Raw genomic sequence first — 21,160 nt, forward strand, 5'->3', positions numbered from 1 at the left:
ATCCAGAACCCCCCTCTGCAGCCACGCCTTGGATCTCTTCAGTGGCAAAACCACCAACTCACCCGAGGCATGTAGTCTTTCCAGCGTGTCCTGGATCTTCCCCGAGGTATCTTCCTGGTGTTCTATGACAAAAACACCTCACTACAAGGTGCCCTGGAGACATCCTCGTCAGAACACCGAATCACCTCAGTGAGCTGTTTTTGATAAAGAAAAGTAGCAGCTCTACTTCCAAATGACTCCTCACTCGATCTCTACGGCTGAGCCCAAACACACTTCAGATGAAACTCACATCTACTGCTTGTTTCTGTGATCTTATTCTTTTGGTCACTAGCAGGAGCTCATGGCTGTAGATAGATAGACTGGTAAATTGACAGCTTCACTTTCCAGTATAAGACCCTCATCACTACCAACACCGCAAAACCGTATTTATCTTCCACTCCACTCCTCACTCGTGAAGGAGAGCCAAGATAATTCAATTCCTTCAACAGCTCCAGGTGCAGATGCTCTTGGGAAGAGTGTTACTACTGGCAATATGAGCCATGCTTTTGTGATGGTTGTACAGGGACTGAATATGACAATGAGCCAGGTGCACCATTCTCCCTAAGCACCCGGACACTCCAAAGGACGCAGTTATATGCCCTCTCCAAGTACACTCTAACAGAGGGACCCACCGCCTCAGTACACTGGCAAGACCTTTCCAGGTGAGCTGAAAAGTGTGATTCCCATGTAAATGTACCACACACAGTTACAAGAATAGTTACAGGAATCCCCGTATCACCGCCCCAGTCTGCTAATCCAGAGTCACTGCTCCAGACTTCCATAAAGACTATGCAGAAGAGATTTAACCAACAAAGCCGCAAAACATCATGAACCTTGAGGAAGTCAGGGTGAATTCCAGCCACCCAGTGGCACAGTCATCCAGCAGTTGTTTTAGTATCTTTGTCACCTTAGCCATAGTGATGGCCCTCACCAGCTTTGTCTCTAGACTTACTTCTTTACACATATAAATTGGGAAAACCCAGGGACTGAACGGGTGATATAAGAAAGATATCGAGTTTAAAATCCTTGAAGATTTTTTAATCCATATCCTTGGGTACAAAGTCTGGAATGAGCAGGCTCGACTGCAGGCATACTTGTGATTCGTAGAGTTTCTAAAACTAGAATAGGAGGCCAAGTCTTCAACTCTCAGGCTCCTCTCCTGTGGAACCAGCTCCCAGTTTGGATTCAGGAGACACAGAGTAGAGACACCCTCTGTACTTTTAAGATGAGGCTTAAAACTTCCCTTTTCAATAACGTTTGTAGAGGACTGGGTCAAATGATCCGAACTATCCCTTAGTAATGCTGCTTTAGCCTCAGACTAATGGGAGAGTTCTCATCATGAGAAGGGGACCTCTCCCCTACTCCCTCTTTTTAGTTAACTTTTATCCACTTTCTCAGTTTGTTTAGTCCTTGTTTTTGACTTTGGTCTCTCACTATTCCCCCCCCCCCCCCCCCCATTTCACCTCATACACAAACAGTCAAAGCAGATGTCTGCCCCTCACTGCGCCTGGTTCTGCTGGAGATCTCATCCTGTGAAAGGGGAGTTTTTCTTCCCCACTTTTGCCAAGTGCTGCTCATAGAGAATTGTGTTTGGGTTTTCTCTCTCTAAAAGTGGAGGATCTTTACGTTACTATGAAAATCCCTTGAGATATCTATTATTGTAAACGAAGAAGGGAAAGAGAAATCCTACAGTAACACATCTTGCTAAAAACTATACCCTTGTGACTGTGGGTACACCACAAACCTTATTGTAAATGTATGTTGGAACTACATGTAACTAATGAGAATGAAATCCATTTTTACCAATCTGATTATTATACATTGATGTCAAGCACAAAGGCAAAAATCCTGTAGAGCTCAACACTCAAAAATTGACTAGTATCATTTACTTAGTTTGAGAGTAATCAAGGGTCAGTGGCTCAAATAAGGTGAAAATCCTTTCAATAGGCTTTGATGACATACTGTTTTATTTCTTATGATTTTCAAACTGAACCACCATTACTATCCATTTGCATATCACTCCTAATTTTAGTCAAAAATCAAACTTGCTGTGTTGTCCATTTTTCATGACATGTGGGCTTAGCAGCAACAGATATCTGAGCCATATTGCAAATAACCCAACAACGTCATGTTCTTTTCTTTCTTTTTTTTAACAATATAAACTGAGTGACATTTGCATCCTCACAAACAAAATGATGGGAAAAAATGAAATAAGATGAAACCGACAAGGACAGCATAAACATCATTAGGTGTGGACAGACTGTGGTACCATTGTGGACAGCTCAATCAGCAGAGTGTGGGACCATGCGAATGTCTCAGGATGACCTCACTGTGTCCACCCACACTTTAGAAAATACACGCTTGTGATTCACACTCACACACAGAGAATAAACAAAGTAAATGATTTCATTCAGTTTTCTATGCAACTGTGTGTGGAATAACATGTTAAAATTATGGATTGCGACTCATTTTATTTAATCTTTTCTCTTTTTTTTTGTTTCTTCATCTTTAGCATTAATAGTCCGCGGCCTTCTTAGCATTTCTCCACCTCCCCTCAGGATAAAAAGAAGGCATATGTTTTATTTAAGAAGTGGAGAGTTCTAATACTGAAGCTGATTAAATTCATCATCAAATTGCTACCAAAAGGGCTACACTAGATCTATTTATTTCTCTAATGTGAATTCAGATTTCTAAATTTTGGGTGAAAGGCAAAAACCTGGCTTTAAAGCATTCGTGACATTTTAGGAAATGCAATTATTTGTTTTTTGTGCTGAGACTGAGACTAGAAGATTGATATAACAGTTCATTTTTACATTTCTTAAAGACATTTTGTTAAATAAACAAAAGTAATAATTAATAACCTTTGATTACAATCCAAAATTTAGACGTTCTCATATCAATCTTCAGCATCAGAAAGCATGCATTTCCCAAAATGTTCAGCTCTCTCTTTAGCAGACACACGTGAGATTTGTACTTTCCATTGTTTACTACTGAGCTTACTTCTTTCTACGTGGTGATGGGCAAAAATGGTGATCACAACAAGAAGAAGTCCAGAATCTCAATCATATTTCCACCTCCTCTCGTGGCTTGGTATCAAATCCATTCAGTCTTTTAGGAGTGAATTTTGTTTGTCGCCGTTCTCAACAGAATCCAGTCTTTGCAAACCTCCAAAGCACAAGGCCAGGAGACAATACTTCACTCCTTTGGCTTCACATTAAAATCCAAAAAGGTATGTCTCTAAGAGTCTACTCACTCTGCATTAAATCCATTACATGCATCCATTCGTCCATAGTCTTTAAAATGAATGAATGTGGGGCTGGACTTGTTTTCCTTGGCATAAAATCCATCCATTGGAGTCACAACCCCAGTGCTCCACTGTGTTCAATGAGCAACAGGTTCTTAAAACATAGCTCAAAATGCATGGTTTACTCGATGCGGCACAATGATGCTGTTCAGTGTGTTCAAAAGCTTAATACTCAAAATGTGTGTTTTTTTTTCTTTTTTCTTAAATCAGTCAAATCCTCAGATGATTCACGCCTCCAGAAACAGCACTTGAACAAAGTGCCTACAAACTGAATGGTTCATCAACTGGACTACTGAAACAAAGGAAAACCCTGACATCATAGTCAATATGAATAGTAAATGTAAATATACACACACGGGGATAACAGGCAATCAGTGTCGTATTCATTCAAATGCAAATGTGTATCTAAGCTGCATGTTGATCTTTGTCCCTGTCGATAAACAAGACTCTGGATGTGGTGTAGCACAGTAACAACATCCAGTTTTCACTAAGTTGCATTGAAGCATCAATTGGGAGTCACAGGGCACAAAAAAAGAGAAGATTTTCACATCTATCGCAACGTAATGCGAGCATTGCATTGGGGAGAAAGAGATGCATTTTGACTTTCTTTACCCTACCGAAAACAGAATGACTTAACGGACGCCAGTCTGCACTAACAGTAACATTCAGTGATGTGTAAATGCTTGAAGAGGGATCGGAAACTTTCAGAGCAATCTTAGCCCTCTAATGAGACCAAGTGAGATATAAAAAAAAGGAGGCGGAGGTGAGGAGCAGGTGTGTCTTAAGATTCTCTTTGCTTTTTCTCTCTCAGTGAAAGTCTGAGGCCCTGAGGTTTACGAGGCAGAGAGAGGTGCGGGAGGCGATACGAGAACACTCCCCCCCCCCACACCCTTAATGAAATAACGCTGCTTTGCCGGAAAATGAGGGTACTACTGAAGGTGTATCCAAGAAGGTGGAACGCCAGAGCCTGCGTTTGCACGTTCAGGTTGATTGCATCAAAGTCGAACAGGCTAGCGTTTGGGACAGAGATATTCTGCTGGGGGGGGGGGGCAGAATGAACGACTGTGACGTGACGAGCCGGCCAACTCATCGACTGGTTAATGAGCCAAAGGGGTAAGTGTCCATTAACCAGCCTGTGTGAGCCTTCTGAGAAAATACAAGTGAAGAATGTGTCGGTCAAATAAACACATAAAAACAGCAACAAGGACAGACACAGTGGATAGATCCAACTTTTCTTCCAACCCAAAACCAAACAATCCGTCATGGGGCTGGCCAGTGACAGCGGAGTTCAAGAGACCACCACAAGGACTATTTGTTTTCATCATTTATCAAAGCTAAGACAATTTGCTTACTTACTTATTCAAAATCAAAGAGTTCTTTTAGCTTTAGGAGATGTGCAGCAGGAAATATTGATATACTGGAAGATTTTGTTTTACCGTGTATCTAGTAGGATTCAAATATATGTGTACACCTACTACACCGTAATATTTATTATGTCATTGCTGCTGTTGGCTAAACTGATTTTCCTAAAACCAAGGTGTGACTTCAACAACCTACTCTTTCTAAAACAAAATGACTGGTTTAGCAAGACAACACTGAAATTTAATGGCTGAAGGCTAAACTTAACCACAACCAAATAACTTAAAGTAAGGTAATATGAGCAACTGTCTAAATGAGATTGTAATACAGCGAGGCATAATCTACTTTGTGACTTGGATGCGATTGAACACATGCTAACAATAAAGAAACACTCTAATGTTCAAGTCTGCAGAAGCACGCCATCTTTGTGGTTTATGGTAATGAGGAAAAGGCCAGACCCTCAAACTCTTCCATGGCACATTTTAAAAATGTGAAACATGTTTTCAAATCAATAAACACCTTCAGGACACTCTCAAACAGTGCTGGAGTAATAAAACGTTCGTTGCCACACAGAGTGCGAGCTGTAATTAAGGCAAACGGTGGAAACGTCAAATTCTGCTTTCAGCGAGAACACTACCTACAACGTTTTGCTGAAAAGTTACGTAACAGCATCAAAGGAATTGCATTTGACCCAACGCTTGTATTAGTTTAATAAATGATGAAAGATTTTTTTTTTTTTTGGCAGTAGACTTTTGACCCCATTGTATGTGCAAATATACATGTGCACACATACACACACATACACACACAGAAAAAAGAAGAAGGGTGGTGGAGTTGGCAGGAAGAAGTTATCATCCAGATCATCACGAGTCTTCGTTGCCAGAGTCGTCCTGGTTGTCGTAACATCTGGTGGACGTCCCGCAGTCCTCCACGGCGCCGATTCCCCCGGCTTCACCTACAGACTCCATCTCGCTCTCGTCCTCCTCCTCGTCCTCCTCTTCCATGTCGTCGTCGTAGAGGTCGTCATAGAGAAGGTCTGAACTGCGGTCCTGAGAAGGAACCCGGGTTTGGATGCAGTACTCGGCCAGCGTGGTGGGCACTTTGACGCCGTCGCGCTCCGCCTCTGCTGCTGTTGACATCACTTGCTTCCTGTGAGCAAACGTGGAGGAGGTGTATTATTATTTTTTTTCTCCATGTTGCATAAAATACATTTCTTCAAAGTAACTACACACACTGGTAAGAGTGTGTTCATTTGTACCTGATAATCTCTGCATACTCCTTGTCCTTGCCTTTGCTGTCCCTCCATTTGCGAAACATAACTGAGGCATCCACATTGGCTGGGGAGAAGGTGTTTGGCTCGTTGAGCAGAGAGATCACACTAAGCAGGATGGTCCTGATTATCAGCACGTACGCACACATGCCACACACACACACACAGAGAGTCGAAATGAGGACACTGTAATATCAGATGTCGTCGTCATATGAAAGAAAACCTCTACACGAGCTTTTTGAAACCTCAGAAGCTGTATCCCAGCTCGGAGAGAGGTGTTACCTCACCTCTTTCCCCTCGTGGCTCAATTACATTCTACACCCAATCTGCTCAAGTTTTCAAACACAGACTCGGCACTTTAATGCAACTCTGTGTTTCTTGCTGATATGCTAAATTTAGAAGAAATTCAGAAACCTACCCTACAGTGGTGTCTACCGCTACAGATAGAATACAGAACAAAGAAATGGTAGAAGATAATTATATCCAATTCTTAATTTCATTTATGAAAATTAAATAAGACCTAGATCCAATTTTTGTGCCACAAAAAATGTCTAATTTAGCCAAAAGGAAACTGAACCACAGCTAGCTGTTCCTAGCAGCAGCATTTTTAGACTCGATCTGCTAGTTTTTGGCAGAAATCAGAAACTGAGGGGTCTAGTGGGTTCATGCCTGTCTAACTCGTCCCCGCCGCTGAATTCTTCATGTTCAAACATGCAGTATTAAAACAACTGTAAACTGACATCACTTGAGGTAGTATGTCAGGCTTCACACAGCTCCCACCGGTGTTACAGTATGCTCTAAACAATTCTTTTCATGCTTGTACATGCAAGACACCCCCAAGACTTATCAACAGGCCTAAAGGTGTAAAATTAGTGAAGGTGAACTTGGACCAGAAGGTTTGCTGAGAAATTACCTGACATTCTGGGTGGGGTTCCACCTTTCAGAGGGCAGCTCCCCACTCTGAGGATCGTCAACAGGGGGGTGTAAGATCGAGATGCACACATCTCCATTCTGAAGACCAAAAGACATAAAGGAACATTTGTCAAGAAAACACAAACGCGGCAGCGTCTTTAAACAAATCCATTTTAAAAAGGAAATAAATGCCAAACTGCAAACACGAAAGCATTAAGATCCTTCAGGACAAACCTCATAGATGTTGGGGTGCCACATCTTGGTGAGGAAGCGAAAGGTTGGTGGGGAGTATGGGTAGTCAACTGGGAACTTGATGTGAGCCTGAAAGAACAAACAGAAGTCTGACTTCAGTTACTTGTAACTAAGCTTCAGCCATTTAAGATTACTGGGGTCTTAACTTCAAGGAGAAAGCATCTGGAATGTGAAAAAACCCCACTATCCAATTAAACTGCACATGTGTGTATTTTTATTTGTGCAATAATAAATTATAATTATCAATGTTCACCAAAAAGTAGGACAAAGGAATCAAAAAGCTACATTAAGTAGATGTTGACAGTAGATTTAAGTTGCTATGGGGACAATTCATACACACATATAAAGTAAATAAAAAAATATATTTAAAAAATTATGGCCCACTCTTTGCATCGTTGCCTAAGTTCATTTGCGACGGCATTGCAACACCTCGATCCTTTTCTTTTTCATCCATTGTGGTACAGATTTGTTGCTGTGCTTGGGATCACTGTCCCATTGTCAGGCAGAAGGCCTCACATTTAACTCTAGAACACGTTTGTATACAGAGAAGCTCACAGCCAACTCCATGTCTGCAAGGTGCCCAGCTGCTCAGGTTCTGTGGCTGTAAAGCCAGCTCAAATCACCACTACTCCACCACCGTTCTTTATAGTTGGTATCACATGTCTGCCTTTCTGCAGACATGGTGCTGTTCATTATGGCCACACGTGTCAACTTGGTCTCATCTATTAACTGACTTTTTTATTTTTATTTGAATTTTATTTTTTATTTTATTTGTATTCTTTCACTTATTGTTGCATGTGTGTTGTTACTGCCTGTGTTTGAGTAATTTCTGTAACTGTGAGACATCTGCTGCTGCCTATCTTGGCCAGGTCTCCCTTGAAAAAGAGCTTTTTAATCTCAATGGGATCTTCCTGGTTAAATAAAGGTTAATAAATAAAATATTCAGAGGACATTGACCTATGATGCAGCTTTCCAAACTTCCAATTTCTTTTTAGAAAGAAGAGGCTTTCGCCTGACGACCCTTCCAAAAAAAGACATACTTGTTCAGTATTATTCTAATTGTGCTGTCATGAACATTAACATTTAACATGTTAACCGAAGTCTGTAGAATCTGAGATGTAGTTCTTGGGTTTCATGTTTGAGCATTACACAGTCTGACCTGGGGTGAATTTGCTGGGCTGATCTGCAAACTGCAAAGAAATCTTGCTTTTATAGAGATGGCCACACTTTCCGATGATCAGTTAATAAAAAGCATTTCATCAGTAGCACCTGACTGCTATTAATTCCTATGAAAGCAGTACTATTGTACTCAGGTGCTACCGGACTCTTGTGAAAACATGTAAAATATTGATATTCTATGGAGCAATACATATGAAAGGTCTTGCTTATTTAAGCAGGTCAAACGCCAAAGTTATGTTGTTGTAACGCCACAGCCTAACTTTTAGAAGGGTGTTAAACTGGCATTTGGGGCATTATGAAAAAAATATACAAAGTTTAGCAGCTGAAACCCTTTAAGTTCCTGTTTTTATTTACATTTTAAAGAGCATCCTAACTTCTTTTTGGACACGGGGTTTCAGTCAGCCACAAAGTTGCTTCCTTTACCGTCATATTTTAAACCATATCACATCAGAGAAATAGTTACACATCCAGCCGTACCAACAATTAGACTGTGAATCACCCTATATTGTCATCGGTTCCTAATTAATTTCACTGTGACACAACATCAGGTGCTTCTGGCTCTTTCTTTCCAAAGTATTATCAGAGAAAAAGGATGGCAGGCTTGGGTGTGTGTAGCTCCGCCCTAACTCTCACTGAACTGCTTGCCCGTCTGATAGGACTATCATTACTCCACAGCTAGTTACTAAATTACTGCAACTGTGTGACATTAAACACGTAGACGTCATGACACACTGGCATGAGTTCCACTGCTTAGTATCAGTCGCTGAAGCAACATTTCTTTTTAAATGTGCAAACACAAGTTAACAGATTGGTGTCAAAGTAACAGTAAAGTCTAACATGTAGTTGCCTTCATGGCCATCTTTCTCTTTTTATCACTTTGAGCTCGTCTGGATTTCTGGGTTTTATTTATTTTTCTGTCTGCATCACATAGTCTATCCTAAAATTACTTTTGTATACCTTAAAGTGAGGGCAATCAACACAACACAGAGAATTCTGGGGAATGATTGAAAGCTGTTGCTTGACTTTAAATCCAAACACCTTTCACTTTACTCTCAGTATAATTACAGGGGACACTGAAGATATCCCAAAATATCTCATCCCTGTACAAAAGCATGATTGTGTATGGTGTAGGCTGCAGGAACCAGGCAGTAAAAACAAAGTTACACTGAAACACCTGAATTGTACTACAATTCACTTTCACCAGTTTTTCATTAAATGAAGGTCAGCTGCACCACCCACCAGTCGGGCATTTACAAGACTAAACAAGTAATTTATTAATGTCATTAGGCACTGGCTGCCAAAGTATTCAACAAACGAGTAGTATACATGTCCCTTAAAAAAAAGGGAAGTCCACATTTCCTGTTTGCTAGCTATCACATAGACTGGAAAACCAGCCCAGAGTTCACTCTTACTTGTGGCATCTAATCCTGACATTTGTTAGTGCTGATGTTCCTCAAATTTTTGTGGCTAAAGACATGCCAGTTAAAAGAGTATACTACAGCAATACCTGCTCTGTCTTATCCTTCCATTCCCACTAGGCTACAGCATCATCTGCGTAGCACCAAGCTGAAAGCAGGTGCTCTTTATGCTACATTTTCTAAATGTTTCACCGAATATGCAACATATTCAAAGAAAAAAATATAATGAATCTAATCATGTCCCTTCTCTCTCTGTACTCAGGTGCCATTTATATCAGTCTCGTAGCTAAAAATAGCAAGCACAACCATCTTACAGTGAGGTGGGTGAGGGCTGGGTGAGGGCTGGCCGAGGAGAAGGACAGGACAGAACGACTGAAAATGAATAAAATATAATATAAAGCCTAAAAATTCCTCGCCCATTAGAGGCAAACCACGTTTCAATTACAGCTTCAAGAAGTGAAAAAGATCTAGTTTGAAAGTTTGAGTTTGTACAGATTTTAGTAGGAGGCTAAACTACAAAGCTGTGTTAAGAATTGTAGCATGCCCTGACATATATTATATTACAAAGAAATTCTAGCCGATAATATATTTGGTCCCTAAACATATTTATTGTATGTGTTTGTTCGCTAATGAATAGCTTCATATGAACTCTTTAAGTAAGCATGACTTCACATAATATGTGTACTGGAAGTGATTGTCCCACCTTGAAGTAGCCTCCCTCATACAGGGTATTCGGGGGACCAAAGATGGCCACTTCCCAGTTGTAGAGGTCAGACTCCTCCACCAGAGTGATGCGGAAGCCTTCCACTGGCTGCTCCTGCAGAGACTTCAGCTCCATCATGAGGGCCTTCTGGGAACTAGGGGTTGACTGGTGGGCCATGTTCTTTTCCACACTTCTTGACAACAGTTAGCCGCACAGATCAGTGAGAGGAAGCAGGAATTGTGGAGTGGACAGAAATATTACGAGTTTAATGACACTGTCAGGACTCTACTCACTTTTCATGCATTTTTAATATCATGACCAGTTTGACTCAGAAAACAGCTGCAGTGTCTTAGCTTTGCTTTCATTAACAGGAGTCTTTCTAACAAAAACGATAGGAAAAGCAAAACGCTGTGAAATTAAACCCTACATGTAAAAAAACAACAACAAAAAAACCAGGCACACACAAAAACAGCTCATAAACATTCAGGATTTGTGGCCTGCAAAGCCTGATTATGTCAGTGGTTTGGCTCGCAGGCCCATTATAGTGGGGGAAAAAAGCAAAGTTAACAGAAAGTGTTTACCTCTGTCTCCTTGCACTGTGTTCGCTTCCTTATAGCTGAGCCCTGCAGGATAAACTCATTGGCTGTCCATGCTAACCTGGCTGTGCCTTGACAAAGAGACAGTGACAATAGCAGTGGCTTTTTCCCCCTGCTAAAGCCTATGGCTGCTCCTCGTGTTGTGTTTCCGAAATTCTTTGTGTGCCAGTGTTGACAGTTGACATGGAGCAAATATCAGTGTAAGTCACGGTCTCCTGCGGATCATTCTTGGCTTTAAAACAGGACTCTGGCTCTCCCTGCCATCTCTCCGTGCTGCTGGTTCGGTTCGGACAGGCGCCCAGCTGATCTCTGCTTGTTTATGTTTGTTTATCTGCTCACTGGCAGTCTCAACTTCTCCACACGTCAGCTAAACCCCTACCGAGCAACTTCGTTCAAATAGAGCAGATTTTCTGCTCTTTGTCGTCTCTCCGGCACAGTTACAGTGTAAAAGACTGAAAATTTCGAGCCCGCGGTCGCTAAAAGGACAGTAAGTGAGAGGTTTATACTCGCGAATTACAGTGGATTTAATCGATTTTTATTTTCCTCCCATCTATGCTTCCGGCTATCATTGCGCGTGTCTGCAGAACGTAAAGCGCGTATCTGAACGTGACGTGCGCGCACTCGATGTTATTTTACATGTTCGTTCGCGTGACATTTTTATGTTTTAGATTCCAAAAATACATATTTGTAAAACATATTTTAATAATATGTTATTATTTTTTATGTAAGTTGGTTACATTATTTGTCTAAGCTCCCTCGCTCTCTTTCTTAATACTAAATATCTGCAGCGTGAAGTCCTCACACATACATACATACGGGCATTAATATTAGATCTCAGACATTATTGACATTATTGTAATTTTCATTAAACCTACGTCTACTTCCTGTCCTTAACTATATCCCCATATATTATTACTTATAAGAATGTCATATAAAGTATTTGGTTAGTTGGGGTGTATATATTGACGAGATCACAATTAGTGTTTTTTTTTTTCAATCAATTTCCTTCACTGGCAATTCTCAGAGCATCTACAACACAGATGTCACTTACTGTACATTGTGGGCCATATGACTCTTACTTTGATCTCAAGTGAGAAGGAGCAGTGAAATCCCCCTTTCAATCAGTGCAAACAGGTTTAATTGTACATTTAATATCTGGAATATATCAATATAAGAAAAGAAGTGCAGTTTGAACAGTATATCTCAATTTTGTACATGATAAAAATAGTGCTGCTGTAGCAAACAAAACCAGTCAGCACGACACTTTGGACTTAAATTGTAAGACATAAATGTGTAAAATTACAGAATAAGTTCTGGTAGCTCATTGTTCAGACTGTGTTTTAATTCTTTTTTCTTTTTTATCATGGACCCACTGCAAATACTACTACTACTACTACTACTACTACTACTACTACTACTACTACTACTACTACTACTACTACTACTAATAATAATAATAATAATAATAATAATAATAATAATAATAACAAAAGTAAAATTATATTATTTAAAAAAAAAGGATATTTCTATATTAGATGATATTGGAAAAAACATCTAATATCTTTTAAAAGCTTATCTATTACTTGATTTTCATTGGCATAGTAGGAATGACCATGGTGGAGGTCTTCATCGGTAGGAAAAATAATAAAACGCTGGGTGGGTGCTATGATGTTACTGATAGTGAACTTTATTTTATTCATAAGGTTAGTTAGTAGAGTTACCAACCGTCCTGTAATAAACAGAATGTCCCATATTGAGAGAAAATATTAGACGTTTCTTATTGAGCTAAAAAGGAACGCAGTTTGTCCTGTACTTCAGCTAGAATGGAAAAAGACACAAAGCTGGAGTTATTCTGTCATTACGCTGCACAGCTGCCTCTTCTTCGCTCATTCTCTCCCCTCCCTCTCCTGTTGCTACTTCAATCATGAAACTGATAAATGATCAGCTGATCGGCTTTTCTGTCACAAGTCCCGTCTCTCTTGTTTGTTTATCTCCCACTTTGTGCCAATAAGAAGAAACCAGCGGATGTCGCGCTAAACAACAGCAGCACGTTTAAGCTTGATCAGCTGTTGTTAGAATTTATTTAATATTAATTTCTAGTGTCAGCTGATGCTTGGTGGTGCCACAGCTGTAAAGCTGCTGGTCCTGATATTGGTTTGGATATGTGGTGAGAGGGAAACATGAAGATGAAACCAGGAGATGTCCTTACTGAATCTTCATTGCTGAACAGGTGATGGAGAAACAGGTTTACCTTTTAGGTGACATGAATGAGTTGAAGGGAAGTTATGAACTGTTTCTGAGAGACAAATAACACCAGGATCCTTTTCTACATAGCTTACAGCTGGTAACTGTGCAGGAGCGGGTCTAGCAAAGTTTTGCCAGGGGGCCAGGTAGGGCAGTAACAGGGAAAGGGGGCACAAAGAAATACTTTTCTTTCTTATTCTCATTTAAAATGTCTAGCTTTTAATAGAAAGAAAATGTACTTTATTGATCCCTGTGGAGAAATTCCTCTCTGCATTTAACCCATTCAGTGAAGCAGTGGGCAGCCATTGGGCGCCCAGGGAGCAGTGTGTAGGGATGGTACCTTGCTCAGGGGTACCTCAGGGTAGCTGTTCAGGGGAATCGAACCCCCGACCTTCCGATCATGGGGCCACCTCTACATACACAAGACAGTGTACATCACTGTCACGACAGCTTTTGTTTCATTCAAAGGCTTTATGGCTTTTCCTATAATACCTGGTGGGCCGGTCTCTAGCCGATTTTTTGTCCCAGTCCAGCCCTGACTTAAATTGATATTTAATCTTTCCATAGCCATACGTCAAATAAGCATTGCGATAATATAGCAACCACTCAACATTGTTATTCTATAACCTGGCTGTGACTGTTTATTAAAATACTCATTTTGTGTAGTTTAAATCAACAGATTTTGTGTTCGCGTGCCTGCCGTTGTGCCGTGCATCCGAGTGACGTCAGACAGGAACCAGTGGAGGGGAGGTTGACAAATCAAGATGGCGACCTACGCTGAAGCAGGAAAGAGGTTTCAGTATAAATAAAACCGAATCGGAGATTAGCTTAAATTGGAGTGGCAGCGATATAAAGCGTCGTTTGGATTTCGAAAGAACAAGACGGAGCAGATACTGGTGAGAGCGACATGTTCTTTTCTATGAGCTCGGTTTAATGTCAGGGGCGGTGGCAGCACAGGCAGCAGCCTGTCCTGTCCGGCCACATAACAAACAGGCCACTGGCGAAGCTAAGCTTATTAGCATGAATAGTGGTTTACATATTCGCCTAACGTCCGACGGTTATATGGTTCGAGTCGAGGTGGAGACATGCATCCCTTTTGGGATGCGTCAGAAAGGGCATCTAGTGTCTGCCAAATCAAAATATGCGGATCTTTCGTCGTGGCGACCCCGTGTAAATAAGGGAGCCGCCGAAAAAAGGTTTAATGACATTCCACCAAGATAGTTAGCCACTATCTAGTGGTGACTGTCAGCGAGTTAAATAATTTGGCTTTTAGAGTCCTAAAATGTCGAGTAAACTACTGCTATATCCGACGCTGGCTTGTTTAACTATCACCGTCACTGTGAAACTGTTAGTGCGCTGAGCTGGAAGTACCCTAAGAGTGTAGACTGGCTTAGCTTGAAGCTAAGGCTATCATAACTTTAGTGCCACTAGCTTACGAATATATCGTACTTGGGGGAATATTTTATGACACATACGTGTAAGATGGGACTATTGCAATAGTCTGGTTTAACTCATCGCTGTCTGAAAATGTGTTTTCGACTATTATCGCGGTGCTTTCGTTCTCGTTTTAGCTTCGCAGTTAAGTTACTCAAACTTATTTACCTTCATGAGTCAGCCACCGCTGTCTGCGATATTATAAATGACTATAATCGTGTGATTTATAATATCTAATATGTTTTAACTCTAATCGTGGTTTGAAGCAGAAACATTATACCAGAGCCAGAAGGAAATCGTTATAAGATCATTTGTGAAAGTAGATAGAGGACCAATTGACTCGGTGTTTTGTTATATAACGTTATCACCAACTACTACACCCTACCAATTATTGTGGCGCTACTAAGCTAACGTCTTCGTACTTAAGACATCTGATAAAATAGATGCACCCCAATCACGAGATGTCTTGTGATCATGATTGATTTGTCTCAGTTGTTTGGAAGTGACACGGAACTAAAACATGTAAACATCTGTAGACTTGGGTGTTCATTTTCATTTATTCAGGAAGTGCCAGGTAAATTATCCTAGTGTGTCAGTAAACCAGGTGATACAGTGTTTGTGTCCACTTTAGCCTGAGGAAATCTGAAATGCTCTTTCTTTTAAAAACACAGAGCACTTCAAAGTTAATTAAATCGGCTTCAAAATATTTTCTGCTGGAAGCTGGTCTGCACACCAGCTCACAGATCAAAGTTCTCTGTTTCGCAGATTTGAAAACAGTAACGTCTGTGTCCATAATGTCAGGCTTTGTTGCACAGCATTACCAAATAACAGGATTATATAACTTGAAGATACTGGGCAACATAATGCACAAAGGCAAATAAAGCTATTTCCAATCTAAAAGGAATTGCACTACAGTATGAAGGCATGTTATTTCTCTTGTGCTTTAATTAGACATGTCAAATTGGCATTTCTCAAAACAACATACTTTAGTGCAAATATCCCATATTAGACAAAATATTACATATGTTGGCAAACTGGTGGAAGAAAGGCTGTGGAAGTCTACTTTGTGCTGGTTTCATAGTGGCACAACATTTTAAAATATGGTAGCCTATAGCTTATAACCCTTTGCTCTCTTTTATCACTAAATTAAAAAAAAAAATCACGGTACTCTCACTGACCACTAACCAGCATGCTTATTTCTGTTTTCAGACTCTAAATGGCTGCAAGGAAGTCTGGCTCAGATGCATACAACAATGGCAAGGACTTATTTTTAGTACTTTGTTGTCTTACTGTTAGCTCTGTTGGTGCCTTTATCTGCAGTGTGCTTTCTGTAAAGTATACTTACTTTCTCCTTGTTTTTTAATGTGCACAGGACCCATCAGCTATCTTGATGATGTTCCCTTCAAGATAAATGATAAATTCCGTTGTCCAGCCAAAGTGGGTCTGCCTGTTGGTTTCTCTTTGCCAGACTTCGGCTCTGCATTGGCGGACACAAAGGTGGGTTTTTTTCCCACAGATGTTAGCTGTGGCATAAATGCAGCTCTGCACATCATTTTTGGTAGTTGAAGATGAGATGCGAGGAAATCATTTGTGTTACTGTTATTCTCAATTTAATACAGTAAATATTTTCTCTTTTACTTTGTGTCCTGTTCACCCCTTAACACCTATCATTCTTCTTTTCCACAGTATGACTTTTCTCTCGAGAAACGTAGTGTGCGCTGGGGGGCAGAACTGGCTGAGGCCAGAGCGGCAGAAGCCAGAGCAGAAGAGGCTGCAGCCAAGCAGGAGGCAGAGAGCAGGAAGCGTTTGGCCAAGGCCCAGGAGGTAGATGGTGGTGGAGGGAAGAAACTCCAGTCTGCTGCAGAGGACCAGGACCTTCCACCACCAGCGCTGAACCCTGTTCTTGCAGGGCTGAGCCATAATGCCATCCTCACTCCGCTGCCTGCTCGAAGCTTTGACCACCGGAACACCCAACCCAGCACTCCTCAGCTACACAGCCTCAATTTAGCTGATTTTGAGCGGGAAGAAGATCCCTTTGACAAGCTGGAACTCAAAACTTTAGACGATAAGGAGGAACTGAGAAACATCCTCCAGAGTCAGCCTCAACCTCAAGCTCAACCTCAGCCACAGCATCCTCCTTCTGTTTCCCCACCAGAGATTTCTCAGCTAGGGCCAACATCACGTGGAAACAGCCCATCCCCACCCAGCATCAACACCAGCCTCTCATCCAAACCAGGCTTTGCCCACAAACCCAACGGGTTGGTTGCCTTGCTAGACATGGACAGAGTTGGGCATCCTGGAAGAGCAGCATTTGACACAGACGATCGCCCTTGTAACATTCGCTCTCTGACTTTCCCCAAGCTCTCTGATTCTGGTGACCCAGAACCACTGAGATACACTCCTCTCCCCACCACCGTTCCTGCTCCCCGACAGAACCTGCCCAATGGCAGCCCACCAACCATGCCCAAGGCCCAGGTTATTGTTGCTCCTGAGCTAGCCAGCCACACCAAGAGTGGTACACCAAAGCCTGTGAGTATAATTCAGTGTATACATTGAACACTTCAGCTGCAACTTCCACTATAATAATGAAACTTGGTTAACCAGGCAAGAGCGTACACAAGTGTTGTGAGCACGCTGCAGAGCTCTACTCTGCAACAGTGAAACTATGCAAGTCTCCTATTTATTTTTATGCAAGGTGAAGTCTATTTTTTCGTTTTTAAAAAAATAAAATAAAATAATAATATGGCTCTATGGGAAATTCTTTTCGCTTTAGGTGTATTAAATAGTCTACCATGCACTTTAGATGTTAACTTATCATGTTACAAAATTTCAATGCTTCTGTGCCATATTAAAAAAAAACCTGCAGAATTAAAAATTTAAAAAATGCCCAAACTTTGCTTTGTCTTTGGTCCCAAAACCATACACTGCGTGCGGGCTGACTGTGCAAGTAGAAAACATACATTCCCCTTCATGAAGACTCGACATGTTTGATACATAAAAATATTAAAAGTGCATATCAAGGGATGGTTAAAAACAGTTCTTTGAGCTGTATTGATATTCATGCTTTTGCCCCCACCGCCATTAGGCCATTCTAGGGTCAGGATCTGCTGGTCTACCGTGTGGTGGAGCCCTCCTCAGCATGACTCCCAGCGAGCGTCAGTGTGTGGAGACGCTTGTGGGCATGGGCTACTCTTATGAAGGCGTCCTGCGGGCCATGCAAAGACAAGGGCAGAATGTGGAGCAGGTGTGACTCCCTCCTACTCCAACGTGCACAAATTTGGATTCATAACCTATTTGCTGCCTGGTGCTTAGCACTTCGTTTTGTCTATATGTTTTTGTCAGTGTGCACATGTATTAAAATAAATGTTTTGCACTCCACTCACTCTTTTTGTGAAAAGTTAAGGCAATAGATCAGGTTGTGTAGAGCTAGTATGAAATACTTAAAACCAATGATACAATGTTTGTCCATGGTTAGATGATTATGAAAATTATGAGTAAATGTGGTATAACTGGTATAAGTGATCTACATTGACCTGGTGAAGTTTGAGTAATGAGGTAGAATTGTGACTCAGTAATGTGAGATGATAGGCTCACAGAGCAGGAATTACAGAGTAAGAACTTTAATATGATGTTATTTCGGTTCACTGTAAAAACTTACAAAACCTATTAGTACCACATTGCTATTAAACTTGTCTTTTATGTGCGTATTTGAATTAGTTTTTGTTTTACTTCACACATAATAAACATTTACTTATTGTCTGTCCAAGGTACTGGACTATCTATTTGTCCACGGTCGTCTGTGTGAACGTGGCTTTGATGAAAGTGCAGTGGAGGAATGTTTAGAGATGTACCAGTGCTCAGAAGAAAAGGTTTGTACGACCAAATATACATCTCAAAAAGATGAGGAAAAACTGTCAGTGGACCTGAGAGGCTAAAAAGGTTTAAGAATACAATAAGAACAACAACAATGTAATTTCAACATATTTTTCACTCTTCCTAGGCATTGCAGTTTCTTGAGCTGATGTCAAGATTTGGTGAAATGGGATTTGAGCGGGATACCATCAAAGAGGTGCTGCTAGTCCACAACAACGATCAGGACAAGGCTTTGGAGGACCTGATGGCTCGTGCCACGGCTAGCTGAACCTAGCCAGTTGGCTAACCAAAGCTCTACCCAGGGCATGCCTCCCACTACCACCCAACAGCCCCTTTCCTTCCACCCGCCCTATCATACCATGCCCTGTCCTTGCCTTGGCTGTGGAAGGGACTGCTGGGAGACTGTTGTATTTCTCTGTGCTAAACCGCATTGTGTGTCAGCACTTCTTAATGACTGTGCCTAGAGTGGAGGAGGTTAAACTGTAACCATGCTTCTTGAGGGTGTTCCAGGATTTGGTACTGCTAGGATATTCGTGAATAGGAGGAATAACTGAGCTGTGGCAGTTGATGCCATTCTGATTTGCTTCCACTTGGAAGTGTTTATCTTACTGCAGGCAAAAAACAAAACTAAACGCAAAGCCGAATAAGGAGGAGCTGGTTACAAACTCTGGGTGCATCCACGAATGACCAGTTTGAACTTTAGAATCTCTAAAAAAAAAAAAACCTGCCATCTTCCACTGCTCACAGCAGACCTAGTAGACAGTGGAGGGGATAGGTGGGCTTGTGGACGCTTTCTTCAAACAGAACAGTTTTACATTAACAAATAAAAACAAAAGAGGGGAAAAAGCACAGACAGAGAACTGACTCGCAAGGAGTGACCTCTGTGCTGGTGTGCCCGCACCTGTTTCTGTTCTACTTTATGCTTTCACTCATTCTTGTTGGTTTTTACAGTTCATTTTGGGCACTTTTCATGTTGGTTTCAAATTCAGTTTCTTTGCTTTCTGTTTTAGGAATTGCATTAATAGATCATTTGTCATCATAAGTATGAACACAAGAGTACTACTGCCCCATTGTGCTCTTTGACCTGCACTGGAAAGCCTGCTTGAAGGAGTAGGAGAGGTGTAAGAAATTGAGAAATATCCCATGATGTATTGGCACTGATGTGTCACATACCGCACGGGCACACACCTTTCATAATTATCAACTTATTTAAAATAGAACACTGACACTTTGATTTAAAAATAAAGAGGTTGATATAATAATGTAAGATATGTTAACTTGCAAAAGTGATGGTTTTAACTTTCACTGGAAAACAGTGGGGGGGTTTAAAGAAAGACAGAGAAATGTGAGGGTTGCTTTTGCAGCCACGTCACAGTGCAATAGAGTCATTTCATATTGTTTGACTTTTGACTTGGCACTTTGAGCCTCAAGTGATTTTGGGAGAGGAGAAATGGTCTGCTGGCCTTGCTGGAAATTTTACCGGAAAAGCTTTGATTTTAGAGATTTCTGTCATTCACACACTGTTTTTTTTGTTTGTTTGTTTGCTTTTTGGATTTCATACCACAAACGCAAACAATACTTTTTCTTGGTTCACTGTTTTTCCCTACGAGTAAGATATGTGTTCATTCAGATTTTAGTTTGGTCAACATCTCCATAGTCTTAAACGGAACATTTAAATGAAAAAGTCGAAAACATTTTCCATGATGTCAATTGGGTTGAAATTGTTTAAAAGAATTCCTCTTTTATCTTTTATACACTTGGACCTGCTGAGTTCGGTATTAAAAAAGTGTGTCTGGTTTGATGGGATTGTGAAAGGCATGGTAACAATTAAGGGCTTAATGTAAGCAAAGGGTGACTCAGAGAACTGAAACTTTACTCGGACTAGCTCAAATGAGAGGAGACCACTTCTAACCATCAGTCTGTTTGGTTTGTTTTTTTGGTTTATTTTGCCAATAGGGAAATTATTTTACTAAGATATTAGTGACAAATGTCTGAAAAATACACGGTACCATTCAAACAAAGATGAACACGTTTGCAGTAAATTCCCAAAGTGTTGGGGTGGTTAAAACTTTGCATTATTGGTTTCAGCAAGGCGTTGCGTCATCATCCAGCCTTTTGAAACTGAAATGTCAACAAGTAAGTTTCAGTTTTTTATTTTTAACTTTTAATTGCCTTCCTTTCTATTTACCAAGCTAAAGAAGACATACAAACACACAAGTGGTATTATAGTGTCCGTACTTGACTTTCGCGTAGCTTTGTTAATTATAGGTAAAGCTGGTGTCCACTTGCCTCTTCTTTGACAGCCCCACACCCTGGAGAGATTATAGAAAAAAATCTAATCTGAACTTCCAATTGACCTTTGCTTTCATTCTAACATCGGAGTTGTGCAAGGATGAAGCGCAACTGGTTTCTCATTTAGGCGATCATATTTAAGCATTTATATATTTAAATCTCCATCGATGATCAGTCTCCATCTAATGAACATTGAAATATTTTAATATTATAATAAATGGTGGGTAAGTGTCTTTCCCAAAGTCCTACAATGTGATTCAGAAAATGTTCAGTTTCCTCATTATC

At 40.8% G+C, this 21,160-nt stretch overlaps 2 protein-coding genes across 4 annotated transcripts; one reads left to right on the plus strand and one right to left on the minus strand.

The window, feature by feature from the left end:
• Positions 1 to 1,985: 1,985 nt before the first annotated feature.
• ube2r2 (ubiquitin-conjugating enzyme E2R 2) lies at positions 1,986 to 11,617 on the minus strand. 2 transcript variants are annotated; one of them, XM_086291765.1, is made up of 6 exons: positions 11,018 to 11,617; positions 10,437 to 10,626; positions 7,119 to 7,205; positions 6,886 to 6,983; positions 5,961 to 6,095; positions 1,986 to 5,851 (listed from the first exon to the last, which is right to left on the minus strand). In XM_086291765.1, exons 2-6 carry the CDS (start codon positions 10,611 to 10,613, stop codon positions 5,566 to 5,568), a joined length of 783 nt encoding a protein of 260 aa, XP_086147891.1. In that variant the 5' UTR covers positions 10,614 to 10,626; positions 11,018 to 11,617; the 3' UTR covers positions 1,986 to 5,565. The 2 variants fall into 2 exon arrangements, with proteins under 2 accessions (XP_086147891.1, XP_086147890.1); XM_086291764.1 differs by having other exon boundaries at positions 10,437 to 10,629.
• A 2,385-nt stretch (positions 11,618 to 14,002) lies between these two features.
• On the plus strand, positions 14,003 to 20,604 carry ubap1 (ubiquitin associated protein 1). 2 transcript variants are annotated; one of them, XM_086291766.1, is made up of 7 exons: positions 14,003 to 14,172; positions 15,920 to 15,966; positions 16,083 to 16,207; positions 16,397 to 17,239; positions 17,796 to 17,954; positions 18,478 to 18,579; positions 18,711 to 20,604. In XM_086291766.1, exons 2-7 carry the CDS (start codon positions 15,927 to 15,929, stop codon positions 18,849 to 18,851), a joined length of 1,410 nt encoding a protein of 469 aa, XP_086147892.1. In that variant the 5' UTR covers positions 14,003 to 14,172; positions 15,920 to 15,926; the 3' UTR covers positions 18,852 to 20,604. The 2 variants fall into 2 exon arrangements, with proteins under 2 accessions (XP_086147892.1, XP_086147893.1); XM_086291767.1 differs by lacking the exon at positions 14,003 to 14,172 and adding an exon at positions 14,348 to 14,472.
• The last annotated feature ends 556 nt before the right edge of the window (positions 20,605 to 21,160 follow it).

The sequence above is a fragment of the Aulonocara sp. 'chitande type north' Nkhata Bay genome, linkage group LG5 (genome assembly GCF_057382095.1).
Source record: "Aulonocara sp. 'chitande type north' Nkhata Bay isolate Kocher_YH1m ecotype deep benthic linkage group LG5, A_spYH_male_GT1.1, whole genome shotgun sequence".
Lineage (NCBI taxonomy): Eukaryota > Metazoa > Chordata > Actinopteri > Cichliformes > Cichlidae > Aulonocara > Aulonocara sp. 'chitande type north' Nkhata Bay.